Here is an 11,956-nt window from a genome sequence, read left to right as displayed (position 1 = left end):
CATATAATGTATTATTTTATGTAAACAATCAAGTACTTTAAATTGAAATTGAAGAAAGACACGAGAGACGTGAGAGGAGAAAACATGTGAAGAGGAGCGATTGAGAGAAAAGAGACACTTTTTTGGTCTTCTCTTCTCCCCCTACACTGTCTCTTGTGCCTCTTTAAATATAGTTACTTAAAGCTTATTGCTACTTTGTGTTTATTTTTTGGGTATAGACTGATTGTTTGAGATTGTTTGTTGGCCCGTGTCCTACTTTTGTAAATGATTGAGCGCATTGCTATAATCCAGCAGACTGATGTTTATGGTGATTCTGCGCTCCTCTCGTCACTCATGTCAACACACAGATGGTTCTGCATCTGGTGCATTGCTGACGCGCAGCTGGATTCTGATCGAGAGCTGCAGTGACGGAGCGTGTGCTCATCAGTACAGGATAACACACTCGGAGCATCACACCAGTGTCCACTTCACTGCCATTAACTGCGGGAAAAAAACTGTAAGACATGAATCAGACCGCTGGAGTCTCCAACCACTGCCAGAGGCGCTCATCCATCGATGTGAAGGTGAGGAAGAGTTCTGCTCATCATTATTTGCAAAAGAAATAATCAAGGCTGTTTCTGTGTGAGTGCAGATGAGCTGCTTTGAAACTTTTTGGTAACAGCCTTTCTGCACTGTATCAGTAAAAGTTTTTCTCTAAAAGGATGACAGACAGATATACTGCATAATGTCAGTTTTACAAACTAGTGGGCAAACCTTGAACTCGTTCTCTAATTCAAATGAACTAAACACTTAAACATATATGATCACCATCTCTGCATGTAGGGTTAGTTTGCCACCATGGCAAGTAAGATAAAATAGCTCATGTTAGGTTAAAGCTCTCTGCAGATTAAAGATTTAACTGGATGAAGGTCAAGCCAATCCCTAGGGAGACGTCAGAGGACTTTCATTCAATCATTAATGAGACTCACTCAAACTTACTGAGTGCATCTAAATGTAGAGCATGAAGGAGCCTGCAGCATGTGTTTATACTGGCTTTTGTTGTTGCTGCTCTTGACCATGAAAAATTCCCATTCATAAAAAAAAGAAAAAAAAAGAAATTAGATGTTGTTTGTAACTGGAGTTACTCTGAAATCTAATCTAAATATGCATTCACAAGGGCTTAGAAAAGCAGATGATACAGATCATGTTTTTAAAAGTTCCAATCATTTACGCTACTTCGCAATGATTACATGATTACTCCATGAGTTTCTTGAAATTTAACTCAACTCTAACTTTAATCTCCTGCCAATCATTAACAGTACAGTTAAGCCACAATGCAGAGAAAAAAAAAGACAACAAACAAATCTATCCGTATTGTGTTGAGGGAATGCATTCTATAATTAAACTTAGTATATGTCATTCTCAAAGGAAAAAACAGAATTGACTTGTCTGGCCCAAATGACGTATATTTAATGGGTGACTTTATTTCAAAGAGTTATATAACCAAACAAATGATGGCATAATGCCTGGTATTCATGCTCAGATATCTTAACATGGTCTTAATGCCCTAAATCCTAAAAAACAAACAGATTTTGACTTTTGTTTGTCTGCTTCCAGATAATACTGCTTTCAAAGGCATCCTCTTTTCATAAAGTAAATGTGTGTTGGTTTATCAGATGTGTTGATTCAAAGTCTAACACATTCTGTCAGAATCCAAGACAGAGAAAAAACTTAGCTGTACAGGGTTACAGTTTTGAGAAATAAATAGTGTTCAGTACCTAATTAAAAATAGAACAAAGTCAATCAGATTCCGCCTAAACACAAAACATTACACTGATGCTTTCAAGTGAAAAGTTCTCAGTTGAAATAAAATATCTGGAGCAGCTTTTATTTGGTTAGCTTTTATAAAAAATAAAAAAAAAATCACAATTTTGCACCATTATTAAACAGACTGTACATATGCCACGAAGAGTTTCATTTAGAGGTTACAGAACTGAAGACAAACACATAAATACAGGACACTCAGAACAGCAAGAACAAAAACTGACATACTGTGACTAGATCTAAAAAAACACATGAAAACAAATTTTCAGACATGCTCTATCCAAAAGATGATAAATATGCTAATAAATAGCACAATTAACTATAAAAAACATAATTTCCAAAGTGCATCCTTCATCTGACATCAACACAGTAACCACAGTTAGGATCTGTACTATTATACAGGTGCTTCTCAATAAATTAAAATGTTGTGAAAAAGTTCATTTATTTCAGTAATTCAACTAAAATTGTGAAACTCATCATGTATTAAAAAATTGTGATGATTTTGGCTCACATTTAATAAAAAAACACCAATTCACATCTAAAAAAAATGGAATATGATGACATGCCAATCAGCTAATCAACTCAAAACAGCTGCAAAGGTTTGCTGAGCCTTCAGAATGCTCTCTGACAATCACTGACACCTGCTGTATGTTAACAGAATGTTGAGTAGAACGAAAAAAGATGGAAGAAAATGATGCACAAACAACGGAGAGAACTGCATCTTTATGAGGATTGTCAAGCTAAATCAGTTCAAGAATATTAGTGAACTTCACAAGGAATGGCCTGAATCTGGAGTCAAGGCATCAAGAGCACCACACACAGACGTGTCAAGAGCCTGGAGGAAGGCTGGAGAAGCTCATAACCCAAGTTGCTTAAAGTCCAGTGTTAAGTTTCTACAGTCTGTGATGATTTGGGTGAAATTAAATTTTGGAGCACTTCATGCTTCCTTCTACTGACCAGCTTTTTTTTTTTTTAAATGGTGATTGAATTTTTTCATGCAGGATTTGGCACCTGTCCACACTCCCAAAATGACCATTGTTTTGGTGTGCTTGACTGTCTGTCAAAGAAACCTGGGCTTCAGACCACCTCAGCAGTGCCACAAACTGATCTCCTCCATGCCACGCTGAACTGAGACCGTAATTAAAGCAACAGGAGCCGTTACCAAGTATTGAGTACATGTACAGTAAATTAACATACATTTTATTGGGGCAGCTGTGGCCTAATGATTAGAGACTTTGACTAGTTACCAGGAGGGCGCCGGTTTGAGTCTCGGTGCTGGCAGGAGTTGGGGGGGGGGGCTTCCTCCCTCAATACTCATGACTGAAGTGCCCTTGAGCAAGGCACTGAACCCCCTGTGTTCACTTCGTGTGTACTGGGATGGGTTAAATGCAGAGCACCAATTTCAAGTATGTGTTACTTGTCAAATGTTGCGACTTCACTATTTGTTGAGAGAGTGAATTGGTGAGTTTTTTGTTAAATGTGAACCAAAAACATCACAATCAAAAGAACCAAAGAATTAAACTACTTCAGTCTGTGTGCACTGAATTTATGTAATACGGGAGTTTCACAATTTGAGTTGAATTACTGAAATAAGTGAACTTTTCCTCGAAATTCTAATGAATTGAGAAGCACCTGTACATGTAACCAGTGTGATTCAAAAAGACTAAGGCAATCAGATTATTCTCTTGCTTTTGCTATTTATTATGCAGCATTTTGGTGATTCTTCTAATTTAAGTTAAAGTAGTATTTGATTTTTAATAGTATAATTTAATTTAAGTTCCCATCACAGTGGATCTTCTGAATAAATTAACAAAACAAAGTATTTGGATTAATACAGCCATCTTAATCAGATTTCTTGTTACTGTAATATTGTCTTAAACTGATTATCAGTTTTATGTCACGTGTCAGGATCCTGCCCTGACAGTCATGTGTGTTCTGTCTTTGTTGGTCTTGTGTCTGAGCACATGGCTTTGTTTTTGTTGGCCATTCCTACTGATTGGAGTCTCACATCAGCCCTGTTAACCCTTTACTTGATAATAAACATCACTCCCTACTAGTAAACTGCTGTGACAAAACATTGACAGTCAGTTCTATGTATCAGCTGTGTGGAGCTTAAAAGAAGCAAATGACCACATTTTTATTAATATTGGAATGTCCTTCTGCATGTATGTGAAGTCTAAGATCACACAGACGTTCTCTTTAAAGGTTAATGTAAATGTATTATCAATTGGACTAATAAGGTTGAAATCCCTCTTTCGCTCTATCTGTAGGATGTGGGAAGTGTTTCCACTGAGATGAACTGGAAGGGAGTGGGAATCTCTCTTCTGGTCATTGCATTTGTGCTGTCGCTGATCGGATTGTCCATCTTTCTGCTGTCTAAAGGTCTGTGTGTTTCCAGTCCAGTCCACATTCATTCACAGAGTAAAGGCAAAAGTCTGTCACCCGACCGAGCCCCAAAAATGTCTGGATTTAAGTCTGCTTAGGATAACTTGTATCACATTACATTTCCATATATCTCTTCACCAAATTATTTCATTTTTTTTCATTCTTACTGTCTGCAACAGCAAAAGAACAAAAACAGTGACTGAGCAAAATATGTATATAAAAAATAGGATAAAATGATAAATTATTTCCTTGTTTTAAGAAATAAAGAAATTGCATCATATTTGCAAAGAGAATGAGCAAGTTCAGGCTCCATGTTTGTCAGGTCAAGCAGTCCCAGGTTAGTCAATGGAGTCATGAGAAGGCATTTGTAACTTTCATAGTGAACATGTTCATATAAGTGTGTGTGTGTGTGTGTTGATGGTATCAGGTGATGCTCACCACACTTTGAGGACCTGTCTGACCCTGGATGACCTTTTCTCCAGTGAGCTGCAGAATCATGATCTCGAAGCTCAATGGGTTTCTGGTGAGAAAGATTACACGCACACGCTCCGTCTCAATCTCAGTTCATGCTCCGCAGCAGCTGGTAAACATGTATATGGAGGCTCTATGAAACAATCCTAACTCTTTAATCTAAATAGCAGTGTCAGACCGTGTGCTTTATGTTTGTGTGAATATGTTTCAGCTCAACAACTCGTCTACAAGGACAGAGAAGGAGATCTTAAGATGCTGAACATGGAGACCAATCAGACGGAGGTTTTAATGAAAAACACTACATTTGTGAGTGATGTTACATAAGTCAGGTCAAGTCAAGTCACCTTTATTTATATAGCGCTTTAAACAAAATACATTGCGTCAAAGCAGCTGAACAACATTCATTAGGAAAAATTAGTGTGTCAATAATGCAAAATGATAGTTAAAGGCAGTTCATCATTGAATTCAGTGATGTCATCTCTGTTCAGTTAAATATTGTCTGTGCATTTATTTGCAATCAAGTCAACGATGACATATCATCAAGAGATGACAGACAAAGTACACTATGAACCTAAAATGTGCACCTTTTATTGTCTAATAGAGACAATAAAAACATCCAAATCAAAAGTTCAGACTAACCTGTTTTATTTGGGAATGTATAACAATTAATTTCAATGTACAATGTGTAACCACAATTTCAGTTCATGAATATGTTAAACTCCCAATTAATAGTCACACATTGCTACACTTCAGCATCATAATATTGATTGTTGAAGGATAACCATTTGTTATCTCTTCGATTCTTCACACAGGCAGAGTTCAAGGCCTCCAAGTTTGCCGTGTCACCAGACCTCAAATATGTGTTAATGGCATATGATGTCAGAAAGGTCAGAGATCAAGTTATATATTTATATATAGTTAGGTGTGGTGTTGTCATGAATTATGTTTTGCACAAGGTTTCATCTAGTCTAAATAATTTTGAACTTGTTTTTAGGTGTATCGATACTCCTACCTGGCATCTTACTTGATCTACAACTTACAAACACGGTATTACACATATAGACAGGTAATGTGCATAGCAGAACTGTTATTAATGTGAATGTTATGTAATGAAGGTGCACTTCTCTTTCTGTGTGTGTGTGTGTGTGTGTGTGTGTGTGTGTGTGTGTGTCTCTCTCCAGGGAAGTGCATGAACTGAATCCTCCGGAGGTCTCTGATTGTGTTCTACAGTTTGCATCATGGGGAAATCACAGGCAACAGCTGGTGAGTAAAAGACTCGGAGTGTTTCTCATTTCTTATTTGGGATCCTCACATCTGAGTTCCACCCTCCCTAGGATTTGAGGGAAGGATGCAAGGAAAGAAAAGTAGGATGAAGGAATCAAAGGAAAGCGTTGCACATTGGAGTATTTTGACCTTATGTTGTTAAAGTTTGGTTATTTAAGACATTAATAATAAATATTAATAAAGAAGAATGTCCTGTTGAAATATGCGAGATGCATGGTTTATATAAACTGCAAAGGTAAAACATTAATATTAACATTATTGTGAAAGATGTGAAGGGTAGAAGAATTTATGTGTGTCATGTTTTTTCTACAAGAATGTCTTCCATACAGGATTCATCTATGCATCCTCGCTCATTGCTCCTCTAAAAGCTTCCTCATTCCTTGTTCCTCACCTCCTCGCAGAGCAATTAGAGAATTTAGATGTCCTTAAGATGGCTAGCTTTGATCTGCTTCCGGGTCACAGGCCGGAGGAGTAAGGAAAGAAGAAAGTGTCCGTTTGAGTATTGAGAAGCAGCACTACGGTACAAAGCAAGGCAAACCAGGGCTTCATTTGTGTCGGATCCTGTAGAAACAGGATCCAGGACCTCTCAGTTTTTGACTGTCTGTTTTACCAGAGACTTGAAACACTAGCACCGATCCAGTATCTCTTGCCAGAAGAGGCATTAAGGGCACTTCTGATGAGAGATAAACAGGTGGCATTAAACAGAATCTTGGTTGTGATGACAGAGAGCCAAAGGTAGAGTGTGTGTGTAAGGCTTGGCCTTCCCCTGGTCAGAGGAAGGAGTTGGAGACAAAATACCCCCCCCCCCCCCCACACACACACACACACACTATATCTACTACAGCTGTTGCATAAAATGAAAATTAAACAAAAATGTCTACAACGGCATCAAATTTAGTCTGCTATCTGCACATATTGCATCATATTTTTTTCATGGTTTACTGCATTGTGCATTAAAACAAGAGTTTTGTTCAGTGTTTCTCATCATAAATTAACTGCAGATGTAAATGCAGTGATAATGTTCTTTGATAATGTACATTTTCTTTGTTCTTTGTTTGAATAATACTGGAAATGAAAGCATTATAATTAGTAATGTGAAATTATTATTATTTTTATTAAATTGTAATCATGTTAAATACAATGGTATGGTTAATAATTAACCAAAATTACGTTACTTTTAGCCCTACCATGGGGGCATTTGTGTTTCAATAGGTAAGATATCTAAAGCAAGCTAAACATTTAATAATCACATGTTTATTAAATTAATGTCAGACATATCTTATGAAATAAATGTTAAAAGACCAGCCGGAACATCCAGTGATAAACTACTTGACTTTACTCAAGATAATATAATAATAATAATTATTATTATTATTAATACTACTACTACTACTACTAATAACTAGACTTTAGTGACTTTCATATTTCTGAATAAACTGAGCCAAACTCTGTGTAAAATGATTTACTGAACACTACACTGAGGAAATCTGCTGGACAAACACATGTGAATGGAAAAACTTGAGAAACAATGCTTTGAAACACTGACAGCTGTTTTCACTTCATTCTGCAGAGCTTTCTTTCGTTTCTAAGAGTGACATTTGTCTATGAGCATGGCATCTTCTCAGCTCATTCTCTCTCTCTGTCTCAGGTGTACATATTTGAGAATAATATTTACTATCAGCCAGATGTGAAGAGCAGTTCTCTCAGATTGACGTCATCGGGACGAGATGGCCTCATATTTAATGGAATAACTGACTGGCTTTATGAGGGTAACGCACCATCATCACACTGTTTTTAACAACACAAGCTGTGCTATTCGAGTTGTTTTTGTTATTTTATGGATAACATTTCATGGACCCTTTGCTGTTCATCTTCTTGTCCATCAGAGGAGGTCCTGCACTCTTCAGCTGCTCACTGGTGGTCTCCATCAGGCTCCCATCTGGCATTTCTCACCATCAATGACACTCTGGTGCCCAACATGCATCTGCCGCGTTTCACGGGAACGCTTTACCCTCGTGGACAACAGTATCCTTACCCAAAGGTACGCGGACGGCCATCTACCTCAACCTGCTGTCCTGCTGCTGAATGTATAATGTGTATCTGCACTGACCCTTACCTAAACCTAACCCTAAGGAAATTGCTGTGTCAGTCAAATTATAAATTATCAAATACCCCCCTTGAGTTGTGGCTAGTTAGTTACAGCTGTGCCTGTAGCGGTGAACAACAGAACACTGATTCCCCTTGATTTCACTGTGTGCAACAGGCTGGACAGATGAATCCTGAAGTGACACTGTATGTGATCAGTGTTAATGGATCTACACATGCTACACAACTCCTGCATCCTGACAGCTTACAGAGAAGGTACAACACATGAGCACACACACACACACACACAGGGTAGCCAACTGTGATGTGAAACAAAGTATCAGCTTTCGAATGTTGTACGTTTTAATACTAAATACTGTTTTGGTGCACATAATGCGGCATACATCATAAAATGTAGCACTTCAGTTAAAGCCAGAGCCATTGAAAAACATTTGCGACAAGCCTTGATCTCACCAGCGTCACCGTGCGGTCACGTGACCCATAGAGCTCTTCAAACAAACCAGCACACATTACAGTTGAATGGATTTAAGATAGATGACATCTTCATTATACAGGTATATGCAGCAATTTGTTTGTTAAACATAACAGCATATTATGCATTGATTATTACGTTGATGACCTTTACAGTATCATCTTTATTCTGGTTTTCTTACCCCTCAGGTAGGCCTATTCCTTACTTATAATGTGACCATACAGCTTAACAATTTTTCAGTTAAACAAGTGTTGTATATTTTAGTTCATTAATATTTATTTAATATTTTGAGGAGATCTTTTGGTTCCTCAAATATGGTCCATTAATGACTTAAAATGTTTATTCTAATATTTCTAATACTTATATTACAATTAGTGTAGTATTTAAGATTAAAGATTAAAGGTTAAGGGTTTTAAATTCCTAAGCAAGGAAGCAAATTAGAGTCATTATGTGGTAAAAAAAAATGTCCATTTGTAATGGCAGACTTTATTTACTAGATATCTGAATGACTCTAGAATATTGCAGGTCATTCCCGCTTACTTTTTATTTCTTTATTTGAAAAAAATATTAAGATATGATTACATATGATTTTGAATTGAAAATTTTAAAAGTTAATAACTTACATGCTATTTTAGTCAGCTTAGTTGGGTATGTTTGAATTTTATCGATTCCAATTCTGATTCCTCTTATTGATTCAGATTCTTTTCAATTCCCAGTTTTGATTCCAATGAATACCATGAAAAAAAAATCAACAGGCTACATAAAAATTATTTAAGAGCTGTTTGTGTGCAGAATAGAACTGCATGATTCTGGAAATAAGATTCTGGAAAGAGCCCCCCCCCACCCCCCACAATGGAAGTTGTGGTTCACTCATGAAAATTCTGAAGAAAATGATCGATGATGCAGTCTTGTCTGATAACAAACCTATATAGTTTTCTATGCCATTGGACGGGAATACTCATAGACATTCTCCAGTTCCAGGATGGATTTGAATCATCACTGACCATTAAAGTGACACATTTTCCTCCATGTATGTAGTTCTCAGTGCTAATCAGGATATCAATTCCTCTATGTATCACTTGTGTGCTGATGAACATCTAAGTCTGTTCAATGCTACCTGTTCTAATATATTAAGCTCTGTTTGACCACTAAAGGTGAAAAGAAAAAACAAACACAATTCAGTACCTTGGCAAAATGATTTCACTAGTTCTCTCAGACAGATATGTAGAAAGTCTGAACGTAAATGGAAAAAAGACAAACTACAAGTGTCATGAAATTTTAAGTGACTCCCTTTCTGCCTATCAGCGAGCTTCTAAAGCTGCAAAGTGTAGTTAATAAAAAATAGCCATAAGCCAAATGCCACAGCTGAATCTGTTCTTCGTCCAACTCTTAATCTGTTTCCTGAGTTATTTGTCTCTTTTTGTAAGGACTTTTCAAATCATTTTAATGATAAGATTTACCAAATTACATCTTTGATGACTCTGTCGGCATATAAATTGCCAATCACCCCTTCCACCTGGTCTGTCTTTGAGCCTGTAAACTTGAATACTCTGATTGAGATTATGTCTACTCTGAAACCTGTGTCCCCAGGATGTAATTCCTTCATGTTTCCTTGGACAGATTATTGAGACTGTTGTCCCTGACCAGTCTGTTATTAACAAATGCCTCTATACTGGCACTGTACCTGGCGACTTTAAACTTGCCACGGTGTGGCCTCATCTTAAAAAAACAAGTCTGGATCCTACATCAATAAAGTAATCCTACTGGTTAACTTTAATCCTATTTCCAACTTGACTTTTCTTTCCAAATTTTTAGAGAAAGTTGTTCTAAATCAACTACAATCTTAATTGACTATCAATTCGATATCTGAAAAAATTCGATCTGGTTTTAAATCCTATCACATTACTGAGTCAGCTCTCTTAAGAGTTTTGAATGATACTATGCTAACTACTGACTCTGGGCAGTCTATGGCTTTGGTTCTGTTGGACCTCAGTTCTGGCTTTGATTTAGTTGATCATAATACACTTATATCACGTCTTGAAACTTGTGTTGGCCTTCGGGGCACAGTGTTGCAGTGGTTTTGTTCATATCTCACCAATAGGAGATATGTTGTTAGTAATGGAAACCAATCCTCATCTGAGATGTATTTAAAGTCTGGTGTCCCTCAGGGCTCAATTTTTGGTCTGGTACTGTTTTCTGTTTATATGCTTCCTTTAGGATCTATTTTAAAAGGGTTGGGGTCTATTTTCATCTGTATGCCATCAACACTTTAATAAACATTCCTTTGAAGCGTGATAAACAGGCTTTAAAGCAAATTTTAGACTCGATAAACTAAAAAATTGGCTTGGAACTAATTTCTTAAGCCTCAATGAAAGTACCACTGAATTCATTTTGTTTGGCTCAAATGACCACTGTGTACATGATTTTGAATCTGAACTTTCGTTCTCCATATAGAACTGCATGTGCAAGAAATGTAGGTGTTTGGTTTGATAATTTTAAATTTGATAAGAATATAAGTGCATCTGTCAATTCCTGTTTTAATCATCTTCGTCTTCTCATGAAGTTGAAGCCATTTTTGTCTTTAGAGAAGTTTGAAATGGTTATGCATGCTTTTGTAAAATCACGATTGGATTACTGCAACTCAGTCATTTTGGGAGTTCGGAGTATGGAGTGTGAATCATTTGAACCAGTTTGGGAGTTCAAATCGGGCTCGCGAATCATTTGAGTCAGTTTGGGGATCGCAAATCATTTGAATGAGTTCGGGAGTTCGTAGCGGGATCGCGAATCATTTGAGTTAGTTCGGGAGTTCAAAGCGGGTTCGTGAATCATTTGGGACAGTTTGGGGATCGCAAATCATTTGAATCAGTTCGAGAGTTCGGAGCGGGATTGCAAATCATTTGTATCATTTCGGGAGTTCGGAGTGTGAATCATTTGAGTCAGTTCGGGAGTTCGGAGCTGGTCCGCAAATTATTTGAATCAGTTTGGGGTTCCCCAGATAGTAGGGGTGTAATGGTACGCAAAAATCACGGTTCAGTACGCACCTCGGTTTTAAAGTCACGGTTCGGTTCATTTTCGGTACTGTAAGGGAAAGAAATGGAAACATTAAACTGCAGGTTGCTAATTACTATAAAAATATTTTTAACAATTTGTTTACACTTTTTAAAATACTTTTTAATAATATATATATAAAATATATATATATATATAAATATATATAATATATATAATATATATATATATATATATAAAATTCAAGAATAAGAAATAAAATACTGCTGCAAAGTTCTCCACTAAACCCTACTATCAGTCTCAAACCAATATCATATAATAAAATATAATATTACATGGGATTCATATCAGGAAAATGTGGAAAAATCTCTAAAAGACAGACCTCAACACATAAGCAACACAGTAGGTGAGCATCTAACTTCATCT

General features: G+C 36.8%; 1 protein-coding gene across 1 annotated transcript in view; it reads left to right on the top strand.

Moving 5' to 3' along the window:
• The first annotated feature begins 327 nt into the window (after positions 1-327).
• The window catches only part of LOC128020038 (inactive dipeptidyl peptidase 10-like), a 46,015-nt gene continuing 34,386 nt past the window's right edge, over positions 328-11,956 (top strand). Inside the window, exons 1-10 of the mRNA XM_052606569.1 lie at positions 328-563; positions 4,074-4,185; positions 4,616-4,711; positions 4,871-4,965; positions 5,472-5,546; positions 5,654-5,706; positions 5,841-5,922; positions 7,592-7,712; positions 7,830-7,984; positions 8,207-8,304. Of these exons, the coding sequence (XP_052462529.1) occupies positions 504-563; positions 4,074-4,185; positions 4,616-4,711; positions 4,871-4,965; positions 5,472-5,546; positions 5,654-5,706; positions 5,841-5,922; positions 7,592-7,712; positions 7,830-7,984; positions 8,207-8,304 (947 nt within the window). The 5' untranslated portion in view covers positions 328-503. The remainder of the gene's footprint in view (positions 564-4,073; positions 4,186-4,615; positions 4,712-4,870; positions 4,966-5,471; positions 5,547-5,653; positions 5,707-5,840; positions 5,923-7,591; positions 7,713-7,829; positions 7,985-8,206; positions 8,305-11,956) is intronic.

The sequence above is a fragment of the Carassius gibelio genome, chromosome A9 (assembly GCF_023724105.1).
Source record: "Carassius gibelio isolate Cgi1373 ecotype wild population from Czech Republic chromosome A9, carGib1.2-hapl.c, whole genome shotgun sequence".
Taxonomy (NCBI): Eukaryota; Metazoa; Chordata; class Actinopteri; order Cypriniformes; family Cyprinidae; genus Carassius; species Carassius gibelio.
Note: the sequence above shows the minus strand (reverse complement) of the source record. Positions and strands in the feature narration are given on the sequence as shown.